The 22,063-nt window shown below is 49.1% G+C and overlaps 1 protein-coding gene across 1 annotated transcript; it reads left to right on the forward strand.

The window, feature by feature from the left end:
* The first annotated feature begins 2,633 nt into the window (after positions 1-2,633).
* On the forward strand, positions 2,634-21,529 carry LOC122173759 (thioredoxin-like). Its single transcript, XM_042850741.2, has 4 exons — positions 2,634-2,965; positions 14,203-14,262; positions 17,865-17,930; positions 21,415-21,529. Exons 1-4 carry the CDS (start codon positions 2,819-2,821, stop codon positions 21,475-21,477), a joined length of 336 nt encoding a protein of 111 aa, XP_042706675.1. The 5' UTR covers positions 2,634-2,818; the 3' UTR covers positions 21,478-21,529.
* Positions 21,530-22,063: the final 534 nt, after the last annotated feature.

Raw genomic sequence — 22,063 nt, forward strand, 5'->3', positions numbered from 1 at the left:
CATTTGAACCACTGGCAACTTGTTCTCTCCTGTATCTGTCTTGGAAGGTAGCTTTCCTGGTCATTACTGTCTGAGCTAAAGGCCCTCACCTCTGACCCACCTTACACTGTTTTCCGCAAGGATAAGGTACAACTCAGGCTGCACCCAGCCTTTCTCCCCAAGGTGGTGTCACACTTCCACATCAGCCAGGACATTTTCCTGCCCGTCTTTTACCCTAAGTCTCATGCCAGTAACCGGGAGCAGAGGCTGCACTCCCTCCGTGTTCGGCGAGCACTAGCTTTCTACATTGAGCTCACTAAGCCGTTCAGAAAATCGAACCAGTTGTTCATAGCGGTGGCAGACCGGATAAAAGGCCTCCCGGTCTCATCTCAAAGAATATCCTCCTAGATCACTTCATGCATCCACATATGCTATGAGCTGGCCAAAGTACCAGCCCCGGCTATTACGGCACACTCCACGAGGGCCCAGGCCTCGTCAGCAGTGTTCTTGGCCCAGGACCCAATCCAAGAAATCTGCAGGGCAGCAACTTGGTCCTCGGTGCATACCTTCACTTCACACTACACTGTCGTCCAGCACTCCCGAGATGATGGGGCTTTCGGCAGAGCAGTGCTCCAATCAGCAATTCCATAACTCCAACCCCACCGCCTAGGTAAGGCTTGGGAGTCACCTAATTGGAATTTATATGAGCAATCACGCGAAGAAGAAGAAAAAACGGTTACTCACCTCTCATAACTGTTGTTCTTTGAGATGTGTTGCTCATGTCCATTCCAAACCCACCCGCCTTCCCCTCTGTCGGAGTAACTGGCAAGAAGGAACTGAGGCGGCGCTGGGCCGGCAGGGTCATATATTGAGCGCCATGAAGGCGCCACTCCAGGGGGCTCCACAGCCAACCCGATGAGTGCTGCTAGGGGAAAAACTTTCCGACGACTGTGCCCGCGGCACGCGCACACCTAATTGGAATGGACATGACCAACACATCTCAAAGAACAACAGCTCCGAGAGGTGAGTAACCGTTTTTAATTCAGATAGTCCCCCAAAACAACCTTTACTTGCGTATTGCTGTTCAATCCCATTTTGTTTGTCCATTTGTAGTTTGCATGGCAAATAACACCAACTTAAATGGGCGTATGACCCAGCCCTTTAATAAATGATCTTTTTGTGACCACTGGTAATTGGGAGGCAGTAAGGTCCAACAGCTTGAGGCACGGGACAAGGCTCTTCTAGGTTCTCATCCTATTTCTGCCACTGATGTGTTGCATGATCTTCATCAAAGCACTTAAATGTTCTGTCCAAATTTCCAGGGAATAAAAATGCTTGATTCATCTTACTGTGCGAGTGTTGTGGGACTGAATCAGTTGATGTTCCTATAGTGCTTCGGAAATGCAAAATGTAATGCGTCGTTATTCATATTGATTTGGAGTCAAATTCTCTGCCAATGTAAATTGGCACAGCTGAGTTGGAATCTTTGGAAGTGCACCAGTTTGCCCTAGCAGAGAATATGGTTCTTTCCTTGGTTGAGGTTATGGAAACCTATAAAGCCTTTATTGCCATGACATTATGTATACAGGGAAGAGCTGTGAATGAGTTACACAGATTTTCCCAGACATGTGGCAATGAAAGCTTGGCAATACCCCAGACTGTTGACCGAAACAGGAGACTAAAGTAAAAGTGGCCCAGATATTTTGGTCCTAGGTTCGTCCCCTACCCGTATCTATCACCGGAGGTTTGTATAAAAGACTTCACAAATCAAGGTACAACGAGGTTTTATTTAAGGGAAGAATATGGCAAGGACCCCAAAGGTAAAATAAACAGGGCAAAATAACCAACAAGACAGGCTGTAACAATAGGGAACAGTACAAGTAGACTCACAAGATCACATTACCATCTCTAGCGGCCTTTTCCCTCTTAGTCTGGCGCAGCACAGCAGGTCACCGGATCCCCTGGATAGAAATGGAGACCCGAAGCAGGGATGATCAAGCTTCTTCAGGTGAACTGATGAGTCCTACCCTCCCTATACCCTTTACCTGCGTCGTCGTGGGTGTAGTATGCGAATCTCCTAGATGATGTAGTGAGTGTGTGCAAGTGAGAAATTCCCTAATCAGAATAACCCATGTGGGGTGAATGGCCTACCCTTGATTGTCTGCTCTGCACTTTGCCACTTAGACGGGCAGCCCCGATCTGATCAGAACACAGTCTTATATAGACTTCCAGTCACTGGGCAGATTATATGATTGACAGCTCCCTTATTCCCGCCGAAACCAGGAAAAGGGCGCCAAACTAGGGTGGGGAAGGAGCAAGAAGGCTCACAAAGATGGACGCCTAGTTGTCCTTAAGAGGATCCAAGATGGCCACCAGATGATTTTGCCTTTACAAGACCATCATGTCTTTTTATTTTCATGCTGTATGTGCCTTATTTCATTCATCTTTTTCCTCTTTTGCAGTCTCCCTCTGCTTTTTCGTCTTTGGAGTGTACTAGTTACTATCGGAACGCTGATGTCATTGCTATGAGGGGGACTTTTTAACATCCAATTTTTATAATGGTTTGCAATCGATATTAGCAGAGCTTGCATCATTGCACCATGGTCTGTGAAAACAAAGGAGTTTCTATGATGATTACCATGACCATCTTATGGAGTGTGTTGTTGTGATGCGTCCCGTATTTATATATTTGTGCTGTTTAATTTAACACAAATGAAAGTTAATCAGGGCTGAAGTGTAGTTCTCTCGTTAAACATTAGAAGAGTCCAGTAGAGCAAATAGTTTGTTTGTCGTGCATTTGCCAACAATCTTCAGGTTGTTAAAACTTTATCCACTGCCTATGCAGCAGCTCTTCCTTTTCACGCAAATGTGTTCATTTCAGAGTGAATTTGATGATTTTTTGAAGGCCGCAGGCTCCAAACTCGTCGTCGTTGACTTTTCGGCAAAATGGTGCGGACCTTGCAAAGCAACCGATCCTGTCATTCGTGTGAGTACAGTATTGCCATCCTGTGCCACTCCCAGAATGGGGTACGGGAATTGACATTGCATGGGAAAAAACCCACAAGGTCAGAGTCTGATTTAAATCCAGAACAACTCTATTGAGGTCAATGGAGTTACTCAAGATTTACACCTGTGTGGCTGAAACTCTAGTCCATTGAGTGTCCCTTTGACTTTTCTTTGCAGAAAGGGCCAGTGTTGAATTAGAAAGGAAGGCACTCGCCACTCCATTGCATTCTGGATATATGATCTACATCCATGGGAGGGGACACCTATATTGTCCTTTGGACATAAAACACATGCTCTGAGCCTTCAAGTAATTTTATAGGGAGAAAAGGCACAGCCTTGATTTCTGGAAGTAAAAAGATAGGAGCTCCTTCAAAATATGCCCCATCACACTTGGGCAGTGTGGCTAGACCTGCTGCTATCCTCACCCTCTTCCCGGGTCCTCTCCATTTCTGAATTTGAACCAGCGTTACCTGTCTCCCACCTGAATTCATGGGGAGTTCTCTTCCTCTGAACACTTAGGGCTAGATTGTGCCTAGTTCTGCATGGGTGACACATGGGGAAAGAGTGCAGAATGAACCTGACTTCCCTTGTGCCCCTGCATGGGGGAAAAGCACAGTCTCAGGCCTTGTGTTCCCGCGGTGCAAGCAAGGACTAGGGGAGTCGAGGGCCTACAGCCGTGCTAGAAATCCCATAAGGGATCGTGGGACAAAGGTAGAACCTCCCACCTGCTATCCGGACCAGCGGAGCTGGGATGGTGTGAGAAGGTAAAAGAGTGTAGAAGCAGCCGCCATTGCTGTGTGCACCCCCCGAGGAGAGGTACTACACCTCCTGCAGACACAATGCCGTCAGGAGCGGTGCACCTTTGCACACACCCTTCTGCACGCTGTAGCTTATAGCACTGAATGAGAGAGCAAGAGAGAGAGAGAGAATGAGGCGCAGACCTGGGAGCCAGGAAGTTGTGGACCTGATGCAGGGTGGAATTGTATGGCCTGTGCTGTGCAGGAGGTCAGACTAGATAATCATTATGGTGCCTTTTGGCCTTAAAATCTATGAACTCCTGAGTTCTACTTCCAGCTGGGACATGGACCCCCTCTCTCTGGCAAACAGGGACAATTATACTTACCTATCTCTCTGTGGTGCTGTGAGGATTCATTAACCAGAGCTTACCAAGAACGCAGAAAATGAAGTCTTAGCCAGTAATATTATTCTAGTGACATTTACATTTCAGTGCTATATAATTGTTCTGATCCTATGCCCTGATTCTGCAAAAGGATCCGCAGAGGCAGACCCCTGTGCCTGTGCAGAGTCCCACTGAAGTCAACAGACTGGTTCAGAGAGCCTCTCACACAGATTTGATTGCAAGAACTTGGCCCTCACTTGTATCGATCTCTTAGTTTTATCTGTGTAGCGCTCTTATCACTTAGAACAATTGGAAAGTGCATTAAGGACTCCAGGAACCCAAGGGGTCATAATAACCTACAGTGAAAATGTCTAATACCGGAAATCAGCAACAAAGTTAGATGGAGAATGTTTCCATCCATTAGAGACAACAGGCTTTTAGCAAAGCTCTTAAAGTGACACCCTGGCGTGGAAACATCTTAATGAATCAAAATCAGGCCCCATTGGTGGTTTTGCTGCAAGCTGTGGTAATGTTTAAAAAGCAATGATGTAAACAGTTATGAGACTGAGGACTGAGAAGCATAAACTCTTGGAAAAGAAAACCCTTCACTCTTTTGCACCTTGCCCTCCTGTGAGAGATGAAAACAAACAGAGGAATGCAGGTCACCAGTTCAAATCTCAGCCAAGGGATCAGTCACTGATATTTAGTCCCATGTGCTGGTGCCCTACATGAAAGGAGCTGAGAGTCTCAGTCCAGTTCCCAGTGAGCAGGCGAGCACCTTGCAAAACCCTCCCAGATGAGCATGCAGCTGTGATATTAGTTGGGGCTCAGCGGGCAGACAAAGGAGCCTCCAACCCTGCTGCATTGCTGCTGTGTGTCAGGAGTATCGCAACTGTGAAGCACAAAAACATCACTGTGCCAGTGCATGAAAAGGTGGCTTGAGCCCTTGTGAATCTGCTTTTTCTGCACTTGGACCAACTTTTCCTTGCCAGCCTTCACAAAGACCATCACTGCATTGGCACCGTTGTTGTCTCTCTGATTCAGCACGGAGATGGAACTACACAGGGAATGGACGAGGGATATGTCTACACAGCAGTTGGGAGGTGTGATTCCAAGCTCACGTAGACATACACATTCCCTCTCTACTCAAACTAGTGTACTGGGGGTGGCTAGCGGGAGGGGCTAGCTGCCCCAGGTCTGAGCCTGGCGGAGACCCTAGGCAAGTACTCAGGCAGCTAGCCCAAGCTGCTGCTCATGCCGCCATGGCCACACTACTGTGTTTAGGGGCTAGCTCGACGAGAGCTGGCGTCTGCAGGAGTTGGGAATCACACCACTCGGCTGCTGTGTAGACATGCCCAAAGACTGATGGCGCGGGATTAGGGGAAAACTTATATTGAACAACCATGGGACAGTGAGGTCTATCGAACTGTTGAATAGTCTCCACCAAGGGCAATTATAGAAGCCCCGTCACTTTGGTCTTTTAATACTCGTCTCAACAAAACACTGGGAAATGTACTAGAGTGAACAACTCTTCCTTTACTTCATTTTCTCCAATGATGGCCTCTAAACAATGCATGATGACCATAGTGCACTGCAGGGCATTACTGTAGGATATTGCAATACCTCCCTGTAAAGGAGTCCTGCACTGCCAGGGAAATGGACAGGATGATTTAATAGGGCTTCTCCCTCCTCTCTGTTTCTCTGCTCTGCCCTCCAACCCCAGAAGTGATCTCTCAGGCTCAGGGCTGAGGGCCATCGGTGAGTCAGAGTTTAGAAGCTGCCACTGCCACTGCCCGTGCTGTATTTGTTCTGTATGTAAGCGGGGGAATGGTCCCGCTATTGTGGGGAAATTTCCTGACTTCTGCACTACCCCGGTGAGGTGGGCAAGCGAAAGGATCTGAGTCCCCGCTCCCACTTCCTTTACCCAGAGGCCTCCCTGCCCTTGAGGGCTCCCCTTCCACTCTCCTGTTTGGCTGAGTCCTCGTAACCCCAACAAGGCTGGGCCCAGGATTTCTGGGGGGCTCGACCCCCAACCCTGCTGTGGTCACCTAGGACAGGGGCTAGGGTGTTCCCACTCCGGGGTACTTTCTTTACACTGGGCACCTCCCTGACCCACTGATTATTCCATACAATTTAAAGCAAATACAAGTTGTTTAATTAACAATTAATCTAAAGAAAAGAACAAGGAAAAATGGGAAAGGTTAAAGGAAAACACATCACCCCGCTCTGTGGCAGGGAACATCACAACCAGTGTCTCTGGAATGTCAGGGCAGGTCACAGTCTGCTTCTTGTAGGTCCCAGGCCTCCTTCTCAGGCCTAGGCCGTGCTGCAGCGACGCTGCGGGTTGGACACTTGCAATGGTGGTGGCCACACACCTCCGGGCTTTGAGTGGTGGGACCCTTCTTCCCAGCGTCAGCCCCCCGTAGGGTTAAGGTCCCCCTCCCGGTCTGGCCTGCAAGGGCCCTTGTCTGGGGGTGTCTTTCTGTGCTGGGCCCTTTGCCCAGGTTCCCCCTTGGCTGGCCCCACTTGCTCACCACACCTGGCTCTGTGGCTGCAGCTCTGCTCCCAGCACAGGATCTGCTCTCCCCGGGCTGCGTCTCTGGCTCTGTGGCTGCAGCTCTGCTCCCAGCACAGGATCTGCTCTCCCTGGGCTGCGTCTCTGGCTCTGTGGCTGCAGCTCTGCTCCCAGCACAGGATCTGCTCTCCCTGGGCTGCGTCTCTGGCTCTGCGGCTGCACCTCTGCTCCCAGCACAGGATCTGCTCTCCCTGGGCTGCGTCTCTGGCTCTGTGGCTGCAACTTTGCCCCCAGCACAGCTCTGCTCTGCAGGCTGCTTCTGTGACTCTGCTCCCAGCTCTGACCTGCTTCCTGGCTGCTTGTCTGGCCCCTCTGGCTCTGGTTGCTACAGCTCTGCTCTCTCTGGGCTGTGCTCTGGCTTTGGGGCTGCAGCTCTGCTCCCAGCAGCTCGGCTCGGGCCCCTGCTCTCTCCTTAGCTCGGCCCCACTCTGTCTGTCTCAGGCCATTCCAGTTCACACGGAGGACGGGACCCCCCCGGCCTCCTGACTCTCTGATTAGCCTGCCCGCCCTGTCAATCAGGCTGATCTGGAGCATTGGCCTCTCCCCATTGTTCCCGGGGACAGTCAGTCTCAGGCTCCTGATTTGCCATCGACCCTTCCCCTTTTAGTGCTGGGAGCTAGCAACCCAAACACCCCCACTGAATGTTAGTAAGGGGGCAACAGTCCCCTTACATTCCCCCTTGCTAAAATACTGCCACATTTACAATATTTACATCGGTACATCCAGGCCCCATGGTAACAACATATACCCATATCATTGTATATTAACAACCCATTAGCAATTATTAAAAGAACATTTAGCATTTAACATTTCACATTTACTTTTTAATACCATACATAACAATATTTATTAAAACATTACATAGAACCAATAACATAATTATTTTTAAATTTAACAGGAAGTACGCCCTTATTAGCCCTCTGGGACCTTTTTAAGACTGGCGGTTCGTTACCCATATTTTTTATTTTCCTATCCTTGGGTAATACTGGGTCAGTTTGAAGGATTTGGCCATTCTTGTTAGGGTTTGGGTTTGCCCCACTCTGTCCCCCTCTGTATTCGGCTTGTGGGACTAGAACCATTTCCCAATTGGTTTCAGCCTCCTTAGGGCGTACTGATCTACGCCTCCTATGGTCCCTGTCTGGACTAAGAGTGCAATGTTTCAACTGGTCCCTATGTACTACTATCCCAGGACCTCCTCGTTCAGGCTGGTTAGCGTACACTGGCAGTTCGGGATTGTTGTGGGTGATCACAGTGGGGGGATTTGGCTTCCATTTGTCCTGTATTTTATTACATCTCCGGCGTCTACGGCTACGAAGTGGTACACAGTCACCAGATCTGATGAGAGCCCCACTGGACTTGCTATCATAAGTCCCTTTCCTACTTTGGGCTCTGTCTTTAGTTGTTCTGAGAGCAACTTTCCAGGCTGTCTTCAGCCTATCATGGTGACCTTTGACCTGGTCATCATAATTGGTCATCTCATTCTTAGAAAAGACTTCTTGATGCTTCTCTGGCAACGCCCTTATGTTAGCCACATATGCAGGAATCAGCCCTTGACGTGCCGCTTGAACTGGAACTTGCAGTCTCCCATTACATCTTTCTTGAAGAAAGGTAACTCGTCCTCCCTTCTCCTTCATCACCTGCAGCTCATTTCCTGGTACACAGCTGTGTTCGTCAAGGATCTTCCCTCTCCAAGGAGGAATAATGGTCTTCCGTTCTCTGCCCACTTTACCATTTCCCATATGCCTTGTGGGGCCCAGGGAAAGACTCTGCCTCTCCTCTCGGGCCAGTACTTTACTCAGCACAGCATTCTTCATAGAGTGCTCGTGACAGTTCATCTTCCTGGTTCCTTCTCCTGGCAGCAGTAGCTCCTTCAGCTCACTAATGATGTTCATCCCTAGAATCCCTGGGACTCCTTCTCCTATATGGCTCCCTTTTGAGGCTTTGTCTTTCAGGATGAAGATGCATTTTCCTGGCAGTGTCTGGCCCATATACTCTATGTCTGCTTCAAGGCACCCCACCACTGGGATTGCCAGTCCATTAACAGCTGTTAGACGTACAAACCGTGTGCTGTGCATGGTCAGGTCCTTGTCCTTCAGATATTTTTGAAAATGCGACTCAGTAATGGTGGTGACTTCTGAGCCAGTATCTAACAAACATCTGGTCTTCACCCCTGCTATACATACTTCAGCAGTTAGACAATCTCCAAATGCTCGCTTACAGAAATCGCTGGATATGCTGGCACTGCCCATGTTCCTCTCAACACTGTATGCAGAGGGATTTTCCACAAAGGACAGGCCTAGGAATTCTTCTGCCACTGCTTGGCCTTCTACTGTAGAGGGACCACTTGCTCCTGGTGCCCCATTGGTTTCGAGTGCCTGGGACTCTGTTCTCCTTCTCAGTGGACATTCTCGGCTAGTATGTCCTGGCCTTTCACAAGTGTAACAAATGTATCTTCCCAGCTCATCCTTCAGTGGAGATCTTCGGGATCCTGGGGCCCTTGGATATCTTGGCATATTAGTGGGAGGTTTTCCTTTCATCACCTCAGTCATTACTTTCAGCATCTCCCCCTGCTGGACCGCCAGTTTTTGGACAGCTTCACTCAAGTTTTCCAATGTTAGCTGTGTTTGGGGCACGGCCTTTTCCCCAGCAGCTGCATTCACAAGGCCGCCACTTCGTGTACGGGGGTTAGTCTTTGCTGTCTCTGCCACAGGAACTTCCTCTTCTTCTGACCACATAATAGCAGCCTGCATGAGTTCATGGAACTTCTTACTGGGCTCTTCCTTAAACCTCCTTTTCATTTCACGGCGGAGGGAATCATCCTGGAGCCCCAGCACTAACTGCTCTTTCAGAACCGTATCTGGGTCTGGAACTCGCTGAGGGTCTCGCCGCTCCACTTTGCTCATTTTCTCCTGGAGGTCATATGCATATGCCCGGATAGTTTCACCGGGCTCCTGCTTTCTCTCAAAGAACTCCTTTAGTCGGGTTCCAATAGGTACCTTGTCCCCATACACTTCTAGGAGGAGTTCAAATATCTTTTCCACATTTTTTTTGTCTGCCACTGCCATGAACTTTACTGTGGCCTTGGCCTGGCCCTTGAGGTGCTCCTCTATGAAGTCCACATGATCTTCTTCAGGTACTCTTAGCACACGCAGAGCCGCCTTCACAGACTTGACCCACTCCTCTACTGTAATGTCTCCTGGTCTAGTCGGGAAGCCACCAAACTCCGTGACCTTCCGCTCCCGTGGGACATAAATAGTAGGGGGTTTCTTAGCTTCTGCTGTCTGTTGCTCTATTACTGCCTTGGCCAGCGATAAGGCTTCTCTCTGTTCAGTTCTAGCTTGCTGTAATGCCTCTGCTTGGTCTGATAATCTGCGCTGAAGTTCAGCAAACTGGGTTCGTAGTTCTTCAATTCCAGCCATGGTAGGGTGCTCAACTAGGCCCGGACCATGCTACTAGAACTTAACCAGAAAACCAATGGGATGAACCCTGTGGATAGGATCCTGTTCGTGACGCCAATTATGTAAGCGGGGGAATGGTCCCGCTATTGTGGGGAAATTTCCTGACTTCTGCACTACCCCGGTGAGGTGGGCAAGCGAAAGGATCTGAGTCCCCGCTCCCACTTCCTTTACCCAGAGGCCTCCCTGCCCTTGAGGGCTCCCCTTCCACTCTCCTGTCTGGCTGAGTCCTCGTAACCCCAACAAGGCTGGGCCCAGGATTCCTGGGGGGCTCGACCCCCAACCCTGCTGTGGTCACCTAGGACAGGGGCTAGGGTGTCCCCACTCCGGGGTACTCTCTTTACACTGGGCACCTCCCTGACCCACTGATTATTCCATACAATTTAAAGCAAATACAAGTTGTTTAATTAACAATTAATCTAAAGAAAAGAACAAGGAAAAATGGGAAAGGTTAAAGGAAAACACATCACCCCGCTCTGTGGCAGGGAACATCACAACCAGTGTCTCTGGAATGTCAGGGCAGGTCACAGTCTGCTTCTTGTAGGTCCCAGGCCTCCTTCTCAGGCCTAGGCCGTGCTGCAGCGACGCTGCGGGTTGGACACTTGCAATGGTGGTGGCCACACACCTCCGGGCTTTGAGTGGTGGGACCCTTCTTCCCAGCGTCAGCCCCCCGTAGGGTTAAGGTCCCCCTCCCGGTCTGGCCTGCAAGGGCCCTTGTCTGGGGGTGTCTTTCTGTGCTGGGCCCTTTGCCCAGGTTCCCCCTTGGCTGGCCCCACTTGCTCACCACACCTGGCTCTGTGGCTGCAGCTCTGCTCCCAGCACAGGATCTGCTCTCCCCGGGCTGCGTCTCTGGCTCTGTGGCTGCAGCTCTGCTCCCAGCACAGGATCTGCTCTCCCTGGGCTGCGTCTCTGGCTCTGTGGCTGCAGCTCTGCTCCCAGCACAGGATCTGCTCTCCCTGGGCTGCGTCTCTGGCTCTGCGGCTGCACCTCTGCTCCCAGCACAGGATCTGCTCTCCCTGGGCTGCGTCTCTGGCTCTGTGGCTGCAACTTTGCCCCCAGCACAGCTCTGCTCTGCAGGCTGCTTCTGTGACTCTGCTCCCAGCTCTGACCTGCTTCCTGGCTGCTTGTCTGGCCCCTCTGGCTCTGGTTGCTACAGCTCTGCTCTCTCTGGGCTGTGCTCTGGCTTTGGGGCTGCAGCTCTGCTCCCAGCAGCTCGGCTCGGGCCCCTGCTCTCTCCTTAGCTCGGCCCCACTCTGTCTGTCTCAGGCCATTCCAGTTCACACGGAGGACGGGACCCCCCCGGCCTCCTGACTCTCTGATTAGCCTGCCCGCCCTGTCAATCAGGCTGATCTGGAGCATTGGCCTCTCCCCATTGTTCCCGGGGACAGTCAGTCTCAGGCTCCTGATTTGCCATCGACCCTTCCCCTTTTAGTGCTGGGAGCTAGCAACCCAAACACCCCCACTGAATGTTAGTAAGGGGGCAACAGTCCCCTTACATGTAGATAAAAGGGGGTGATGAGAGTCTTTCCACTACTATCCCACTGTGCGCTAGTTACTGATTAGGTTGCCTGTCTGGTCTGTTTCCTGTACTCCACTGCACAGAGGTCAGGAACAAAACATGTCTTTTTCAGGCTAAGCGTCCATGCCGGGGCTGCTGCTGAGAGACTCGCTGGTGGGACTGTCAGCAATTGTCTAGTATAGCTAGGACTGAGGTCTGCCCAGAGGAGGCCAGGATATTTGTTTGGGGCTCCACTTTTTCAGTATGCACAAGCCTGAGGACAGGATTTGACTGTTCAGTGAATACTCAAGAAAATGGATTCACCCGCACTGCTAGCACAGGGATGATGAAAACAATGGTCTCTGGGGATTTCAACAGGGAATTCTTTGGAGAATGCTTTATCTCATGTCATCCCGTGGAAATTAAAATGCTGATGGAGTCTGGTTTGCCAATGGGCCTATTCTGATTCTTATTCTCACTCTGCAAATAGCCCTATTAGCTTCACGGGGCCTGCTTGTGATGGGAGGGGCTACTCAACATACTTGGCGTATCAGAATCTGGCCCAAAATGAGTTGCAAACAGGTGGGAGCAGAATCACCCATCACTTCAGTGATGCAAAGAAGTATAAATCTAGTTTACACAGCTCACTGACCCTTTATTAATCAAGATCCCTGACACCCGATCTCCCCTTTCCATGCAGGGTCAGGGATTTCCAGCTTCTCTAGCACTGACAAGGGTAGCTGCAGAATGTATTTTGAAACACTAGGGATTTTCTTGCCATCTTCTGCTTTCACACAGGGGGATGATGTTGCTCCTGATTTCCATACAAGGAAAAGCAAAAGAGACATCTTCACAGCATTATAAACAACTGAGCGAGCAAGTGATGTAGGCTTATGTTAAAATCAGTGTCGGGACTTGTTCAGATGATTCAGTGTCTTTCCAGTGAAAAACATACGGACGCTGCCTTGAAAGCTGCTCTCTGTGACCTGTCAGGGAGGATCACTGCCCGTGGGAGGAGGATGAATCTGGTGATGCCTGCTAGGAAGACAGCAGGCTAATGTCACATGATGGAGAATTAAGCATTCCCCCCATACACACACACACACAACTGTTGTTCTAATTGGCTCCCTGTGGATAGGTGCTGTGTTGCAGCCATGCTCATTTGTTGCTCAGCAACTGTTTTAATCAGGCAGAGTCTAATGAGAGGCTTGACCCACCAGCTATTAGCATAGAATGAGTAGCTAATAACATGAGAGAGCCCCCGAAGAGACTCCCTTTCCCTCGAACCTTCTAGTATGTCCTGGGAAATGGAGGGCGTGATTCAGCACGGCCTTACTCCAGCTTTACACTGGTGTTGCGCTGTTGCTGCCAATGGAGCGAAGCTAGAGCCTCTCACTCCTGTCAGGGGTCTAAAAAGACAGAAGAGGAGGGCGAGTCAGTTGATTGGATGGTGCTCGGGAGATGTAAAGCACCATGCGAATGCTAAGAGGCAAACACTGTCCTTCATCCCACTGTGCCTGGGTTTCATGCCACTGTTCTGGTTCCTCTGCACAGGGGAGAGGCAGGATCCCAGAAGTCTATGCAGCGGATTGCTCCACAGAGGATCCCTGTGTTCCCAGTGCAGGGGTTCGGTTTAGGGTGAGAGGGGGCTGAGCCAGGGAAGGGAGGGGGATGTGACCAATGGCTCTGTGACTTCCTGGCCATACTGGACAGCCCGACAGATGGAAGTGGGGTTAGAGGGGCACAGCGGCAGCGACTGCAACCCTAATAACGCACTAGTGGCTGAGGAGTGGCTCCAGTGCCAGGAGAAAAGTCCACAGTCCTCCATGGCGCACAGTGCTGGCTGTGTGCTGCTGGGCCAGGACTTGCCCCAATCCTGTCTCTGTGAATCTGCTGGGACAGTGTACATCTCATCTACAGATGGGCTCTTCCTGTGAGCCAGGCAGTGTTTTCCGAACACCAGCACATCTGGGGGTGTTTGGATCTGGCCGCTTGTATAAAATTAGTGGCCAAATGTGACATTTAGATCTGGGAGCAAATCCCTGAAGGCCGGAGGTTTGGTTCTGGTTCCCCTCAAATTTCTTCCAATATTTTCCCAGAATTTCTGGGTAAACGGTGGGCTGCTGACTTGCATCTAGTGCTTGTGAGAGAAGCCAGCGCTGGACTCCTGAACTTTCCTACCCCTGTAACAAGTACAGCACCGGCAGCAGCCAAGGAAGCTTCCCAACACGGCCCTGCCAATTTGCTTCAGCAATGACCCGGAGGCATCACATCTGGAGGGATCTAGGAGTGCAAGCAGAGTTCAGTTCCCAGCCCAAAGCAGAAAATAAAACCAATTAGGGGCACCCAGTGGGAAATCTCAGCGGAATGCTCATTCCGTCAGAATGCACCATTTCTGGAGAGAATCCCACAGCCCTTCTCTGGCCATTACTAGATCTGTGATTTAATACGAAACTCCAACTATTTTTAATAGTGTAACTTCTGTACTGGAGATATAACGCTAACATATTGCTATGCTTATTAATGGTACTTCAGCAAACAAGTATATGTATTCCATTTATTCCTAAAGGACCTGGCTGTTCGGTATGACAATGTGATGTTCTGTAGTGTGGATATCGATCTGGCAGAGGTAAGCTATTGAACCCAGGTTAGTTGAAATCATGCTATTGAAATCATGTTCATGGTCATGGTATATGAATAGTTAATGAATACTGTGACAAAGTTCCTCCTCTATCTTGGTGGGTTCTGCGCTTATTGGCGGATTTTCTTGCCTCAGAGATTCACCCCATGGGTTGGGGAACAGCCCAGAGACCTTCCCCTCTGGAAGAACCCACAGTCCAGGTCAATTGGGAGGTTTGGGGGGAACCCGGGCCCGCCCTCTACTGCGGGTTCCAGCCCAGGGCCCTGTGGACTGCAGCTGTCTATAGTGCCTCCTGTAACAGCTGCATGACAGCTACAACTCCCTGGGCTACTTCCCCATGGCCTCCTCCAAACAACTTCCTTATTCTCATCACGGGACCTTCCTCCTGGTGTCTGATAACGCTTGTGCTCCTCAGTCCTCCAGCAGCACACCCTCTCACTCTCAGCTCCTTGCGCCTCTTGCTCCCAGCTCCTCATACTCACACCATAAACTGAAGTCAGCTCCTTTTAAAACCCAGATGCCCTGATTAGCCTGCCTTAATTGATTCTAGCAGCTTCTTCTTAATTGGCTCCAGGTGTCCTAATTAGCCTGCCTGCCTTAACTGGTTCTAGCAGGTTCCTGATTACTCTAGTGCAGCCCCTGCTCTGGTCACTCAGGGAACAGAAAACTACTCATCCAGTGTCCAGTATATTTGCCCTCTACCAGACTCCTGTACCCCACTGGTCTGGGTCTGTCACAATACCTGGCTTTTATCATCAGTAGCTCTCAAAACACTTCACTGTCTTTAACGTTAGACCTTGATCTGTGCATTCAGTAAGTAGCCCCTACTCACCTAAGAAGTCAGTCCCACTGACTGCAAGAGATTGCAAGATCTTACCTTCCATGTCCCTTTTTTCAAGAAAATCAGATATCAAAATACAATCCCATTTCCACAGAGGACATTAGTAGCTAGTGATTTAATATAGATTAGAAATGGGCCAAAACAGAACACCTGTGTGAAATGGCTGCCTACTCTCCAAATGTTGATCATTCAAATAAAATGGAACCAGATTCAAATCACCTTTGGCTTTGATCTTTGCCAAATCAAAAACCTGACTGATTGTGTTTTGCAAAGCCAGCACCAAACACAGCTTTGTCAAACGTGGCAGTACAGATAGGTCCTGATTTTGGAAGGACGTACCAGGCATTGACTTCAATGCAATTACTCCTGATTTACACAGGTATCATTTAGAGCAGATTCAGGGCCACGTCCCTGATACAGATACTGTGAGTCACCAATACAGATATAGATAGTAAAAGATAACAAACTGCCGGCTTTTTGAATTTTCACCAATCTTTGTCCTGAGATTTTTCATTCTCAGTTGTGCTTAAATTTAGAGCATCCCCCTTTATTTGCTCTGGAGGGTGCAGTGCCGTATCCTCAACTGCTGTTGTTCAGCATAGTTCCACTGAATTTAACGGTGCCACGCCAGTTTACACCAGCGGCAGATCTGGCACTGAACAGCCGATAGGGTGACCAGACAGCAAGTGTGAAAAATCGGGTGGGGAGGTGGGCAAGGGGGGGGGAATTGGTGCCTATATAAGACAAAGCCCCAAATATCGGAGACTATCCCTATAAAATCGGGACTGCTGGTCACCCTAACAGCCAAAGCAAACAAAGTCTATAGCATTTTACTAAAAATAGCGAAGGATCTCCAGCTAATAGCAGAGATACCAAGTAGCCATAAAAGATTAGCTGGACATTCCATTGCCCCTTTTTAAAGAGCTGACATTTTATTTACCATGCTGTAGCATAGTGGTTCTCAAATGTTTGTACTGGTGACCCTTTCACACAGCAAGCCTCTGAGTGCGACCCCCCCTTATTATTAAAATCACTTTTTTATATATTTAACACCATTATAAATGCTGGAGGCAAAGCGGGATTTGGGTTGGAGGCTGACAGCTCACGACCCCCTGAGGGGTCCCGACCCCCAGTTTGAGAACCCCTGCAAGCAATTTCTGCCTTCGTCTACAGCTGTGCAATATGGACATTTTCACATCAGCGTATCAAAGAGCTAGAAAAATCTCAACAGCTCCTTCAAGCTGTTGTGCATATATCAAGTGGCAAGGTAAAACTATGAATAATCATAGAATCATAGAATCATAGATTATAGGACTGGAAGGGACCTCGAGAGGTCATCGAGTCCAGTCCCCTGCCCGCATGGCAGGACCAAATACTGTCTAGACCATCCCTGATAGACATTTATCTAACCTACTCTTAAATATCTCCAGAGACGGAGATTCCACAACCTCCCTAGGCAATTTATTCCAGTGTTTAACCACCCTGACAGTTAGGAACTTTTTCCTAATGTCCAACCTAGACCTCCCTTGCTGCAGTTTAAACCCATTGTTTCTGGTTCTATCCTTAGAGGCTAAGGTGAACAAGTTCTCTCCCTCCTCCTCATGACACCCTTTTAGATACCTGTAAACTGCTATCATGTCCCCTCTCAGTCTTCTCTTCTCCAAACTAAACAAACCCAGTTCTTTCAGCCTTCCTTCATAGGTCATGTTCTCAAGACCTTTAATCATTCTTGTTGCTCTTCTTTGGACCCTTTCCAATTTCTCCACATCTTTTTTAAAATGCGGCGCCCAGAACTGGACACAATACTCCAGCTGAGGCCTAACCAGAGCAGAGTAGAGCGGAAGAATGACTTCTCGTGTCTTGCTCACAACACACCTGTTAATGCATCCCAGAATCATGTTTGCTTTTTTTGCAACAGCATCACACTGTTGACTCATATTTAGCTTGTGGTCCACTATAACCCCTAGATCCCTTTCTGCCGTACTCCTTCCTAGACAGTCTTTTCCCATTCTGTATGTGTGAAATTGATTTTTCCTTCCTAAGTGGAGCACTTTGCATTTGTCTTTGTTAAACTTCATCCTGTTTAACTCAGACCATTTCTCCAATTTGTCCAGATCATTTTGAATTATGACCCTGTCCTCCAAAGTAGTTGCAATCCCTCCCAGTTTGGTATCATCCGCAAACTTAATAAGCGTACTTTCTATGCCAATATCTAAGTCGTTGATGAAGATATTGAACAGAGCCGGTCCCAAAACAGACCCCTGCGGAACCCCACTCGTTACGCCTTTCCAGCAGGATTGGGAACCATTAATAACAACTCTCTGAGTACGGTTATCCAACCAGTTATGCACCCACCTTATAGTAGCCCCATCTAATTTGTATTTGCCTAGTTTGTTCTTATAGGGGTTGTACAAGCAGCACAGTAGTGCAAAAGCTCTCACTGACTCAGTTGTCTTCAGCATGAATGACAAGCACCAAAGGCACCTTGCTGAATGCTTTGTAAGGCATTCTTGTGAGTAATCATTCTGTGTACTGTGTGTTATCTTGCCACATAATAGCTCAACGGTACTATGCAAACAGCTTTTCTGTTGGTTTTTTTTATCTTATAGGTGAATTTCCTGTATTTCTCTTGACTCATTCTTTATTATTATTATAGCTATTTGCCTGAAACCATGCCCTTGGATTTTAATGAATGGTTCTAGAACTAGTATGACAGATGATTTTACAGGTGTTTTTCTCACTTTTCTAGGACGTGGCTAATTCTTGTAAAATTATCGCCATGCCGACATTCCAGATGTACAAGAAAACGGAAAAGGTATTGTATAGCGACATAAATGATAATTGTGGGTCTTCGTTTGATTAGTATGACAGCAAAGGCTAATAACTGGCTCTATCCCTTCCTAATGACGACTAGACCTGGTTCAGAAGGATTTCTCTGAAACTCCTGCCCACATTGCTGTGACGAAGTGGGAATGTTCTTAATGTTTTTTCTAAATACTGTATGGGTGCCTCGGTTTCCCCTATGCATTTTTTAAGTATATAGGTGGGGGGATAAGGGTGTGTGATTGTTGCATAGCCCTAGAGGGCAGGTGTGATGCCGTCTGCACAGAGAATGGCCGACACCCTGTCTCCTGGCAACTGATGGCTTGGGCCCCTCCCCTGCAAGGTGCCAACTGAAGGTGTTGGAAAACAAAGAGATCAGGTGGCCTCCTGGTCTGGAAAATGACGAAAGGCCAGAGGAGGGGCTGGAGGGAGTGCCAGTTTGGAGCTGGCTGGGGAAATGGAGGGAGGCCCAGAACCTGGGTCTGGGCTCCCTACCCCCCAAGATAGACCTGGCTGAAGGGTCCTGTTTTCTGTACCTACAGGTTCTGTTTTAGACTGTGTTCCTGTTGTCTAATAAACCTGTTTTACTGGCTGGCTGAGAGTCATGGTGAATCGCAGGAAGTGGGGGGTGCGGAGCCCTGACTCCCCCACACTCCGTGACAATTGCACTGAGTAAAAAGGCCTCTATTTTTTAAATATTTCAGGCTCTTGTGTGAAACGAGTGCCTAAGAAAATAAGTCCTTTTGCAAAAGAAAAAACTCAGCTGTGGAATTTGAGCCACATAGTTTGAGTCTTGATCTGAATTTCCCCCAAAATCTGGGGACCTTGAATTCCAGAGTTTTGATTCAACCCATTCAAGAGTTTGAATCTAGAACCAAACATCTTCAGATTTTCGAAGCAGGTGGGGGGGTTGGGGTCCATCTCTAGATCAGACGAGTGGGTCATTGTCACAGGGTGACTGGTCTCTGTGAATGAAGCAGGTTCTGTTCCCCTGTGCCAGAATAGGTGCTCCCAATTTGGCCACTTAATAGAACAGGGTAGCACCTGGGGTCTATAAAGAATCAGGGAGAGACCCAGTAGGAGGGAGTCAGAGGAGTTGGATTCAGTCAGGGGTAGGAAAAAGCTGCCAGATACCAGGAGCACTGGAGGAGATCCCGGAAGGAAGCCAAAGGTACTTCCTGGGGGAAGGCTGAATGCAAAGAGAGCATCCCCGCACCAGGGCTGGAGAGCTTAGAAGGCAGGGGAGCAGCAGAGGTGCTTATCCTCCGAGATCTCCAGGGCTGGAGAACTGGACCCAGAGGAACCAGAAGAGGGTCAGGGGGAAGTGAAGATGCACCTCAAACAAGAATGCTCCCCAGCAGAGAGGCTGTAGGGGGTTCTTGCTGGGAAGAGCGGGATTTGAATCCACTGGGAAGGGCTGTGGTGGCTGTCCTCGGACAAGGACAGGAGAGGATGGACAGAGACTCCAGGTGTGGATCAGAGATGCCAGGGTGTGCTATGTGGGACATGGAGGGATGAAATGCCTTAAGTTTTAATGACTACTTGCAGTGGGGTGAGAAATAGACCATGCCTGGGAACTTGTTTGGGACCATTTGCGTAATGGGACTGGTATATTATAAAGCAATCAGGGTATAATTGTGTCACTTTGAGCCTAAAGTGAAGTGACGGGGACTCTGAAAGGATAACCTGAGACCGTGCACATGTCATTTAAGTATATGCCTATTTCAGGGCTGGCTCTAGGCACCAGCAAAGCAAGCAGTTGCTTGGGGCGGCAGATTTGCAAAGGGCGCAAGAATCCAGCCTGGGAGCTGAGAACCAACAGCGGGCCCTGGGAGCTGTAGTTCCTTGGTTAGCTCCCTGCCTATAGAGCCAGCCCTGGAGCAGGGAAAGAACTACATTTCCCAGCATTCCCTTGTCCACTAGCAACAGGAAAGGGTGGGGGAAGGAGTATGGAACTGAAATCTGCAGCTTGCTGTGAATGGTAGGAACAGAGCCAGCTCTAGGTTTTTTGCTGCCCGCCCCCTCCCCCCCGCACCCCTGTATTGCCCCAGCCCTGGGCTCTCCCCCCACCCGCACCTCCTGTCGCCCTGGGCTCTCTCCCCCCACCCGCACCTCCTGCTGCCCCAGTCCTGGGCTCTCCCCCACACAACCTCCTGCTGCCCCAGCTCTGTCCCCCACCCGCACCCCCTGCCGCCCCAGTCCTGGGCTCTCCCCCCCCGCCCCCGCATCCGCACCTCCTGCCGCCCCAGCCCTGAGCTCTCCCCCAAAGAAGGAATTGGGGGGACTAAATGGACGGTGCACCTCTCTATCTGAAGCCTAGCAAGGGCGGTATGTGGATCCCACTAGAATTTAAAATGAAAAGTAAGGGAGGGGAGGCTCTGGACCTGGGCAGCTTTAGATACAGTACCAGGCACCTAGGAGGATTTCCACTTCTGAGCCATGGAAGCAGAAATTGACTTTTCCTTTCCAGATATAGCTAATATTCAGAAAGGGAATCTAGCACCTGCCTTCCAGATTTGAACACCCTCAAAATTCAGGAGTGCTCAAGCTCAATTTGGGCAGCTGTTACTTCATTTCCCCCAAATCAAATATACTGATCCACTGTAACTTGCTGTAGAAAAAGTAGAATAAATTGAGCAAGAAATGCTTCCCAGTGGTTATTAGGACTGGAATTGCTATTTTCAACAGCCATTGCTTTTTTTTTTTTTTTAAGTTTTAGTTTTATTTGTTTAAAAGGAAGACCGTGATAGTACATTCCCCATAGAAACAAAGAATGGAACAAAAGAATAAAAGAATAATAAAGGCACCTCAACTTTTTCTCATTTATGTAGGACAGTCTTATAATATGCATCCAGATATCCTCCAATCACACAAGCTGAAAATTGTTCCACTTTACTGCAGTTCTGTAACCATATGGGAACCAATCCTGTCTGTGTTCTGTGCACATCCAAAATTCCTGCTGAATGACCCCCCCCCCCCCCCCGGGAGCGAGTTACCAGTGACCCAGGGCTGGGGCAGCAGGAGGGTGCAGTTGGGGGGGGGGGGAGGGGGAGAGCCCAGAGTTGGGGTGGGGGGCAGCCAAAAATTTTTTTGCTTGGGGCAGCAAAAAACCTAGAGCCGGCCCTGGCCTATTTTCCCTCAAAGTAAATGGGACTTAAGCATGTGTTTAAAGTTAAGCACATGTTTAAATGCTTTGCTGAATCAGAGCGTAAAAGGAGGAATCCAAAATCTCTGTCTCTGTGTTAGAACAATCCTTGAATATGAATCTCCCCATGTGTAAGGTTATGCAGGTGTGTGAGTGTTTGCAGAATCAGAGCTTTAGTGTGCAATTCTTATGAAATTTTATTGTTTATCCCAAACATTTTTTTAAAAAGGAACTTTCTAAATTGCAATTTACTGCTTTATCAAATCAGACATTTTTGCAAAGTAAACCTTCTTTTGTTGTTGTTTTGTTTTGTCTGTTTGTTTGTAACTAGATTTGCGAAATTACTGGTACTGACACCGGGAAGTTGGAAGCAAAGATTGAAGAACTAATGTAGTTCCTGCAGAAAACAAAAACATAAGTTCCATTAAAATCCACCTTCCGCAGTCTCGTATGTGTCTATTTACCTTCAATCCAGTTATTCAGAAATGATGCATCAAAATATATGAAGATTCTCATCTGTACAGGAAGGAGAATCTTGTGGTTAAGGCACAGGAATGGGACTCAGGAGATCTGGGTTCATTCTTGGCTCTGCCTAGGGTTGCCCGGTGTCCGGTTTTTGACCAGAAGGCCTGGTCGAAAAGGGATCCTGGTGGCTCCAGTCAGCACCTCTGACCGGGCCATTAAAAGTCCGGTTGCAGTGTGGTGGCAGGCTCCCTACCCAACTCCACGCAGCTCCCGGAAATGGCCGGCATGTCCCTCTGGCTCCTAAGTGTAAGGGTGGTGAGGGAGCTCCGTGCACTGCCCCGAGTGCCGGTTTCACAACTCCCATTGGCTGGGAACCTGCAGCCAATGGGAGCTGCTGGGACGGCATCTGCGGGCAGGAGCAGCATGTGGCGCAGAGCCCCCTGTCTGCATCTCCACCTAGGAGCCAAACGGACATACTGGCCACTTCCGGGAGCCGCCAGAGGTAAGCACCACCT

Source organism: Chrysemys picta, chromosome 6, assembly GCF_011386835.1.
Source record: "Chrysemys picta bellii isolate R12L10 chromosome 6, ASM1138683v2, whole genome shotgun sequence".
In the NCBI taxonomy this organism is placed as follows: domain Eukaryota; kingdom Metazoa; phylum Chordata; order Testudines; family Emydidae; genus Chrysemys; species Chrysemys picta.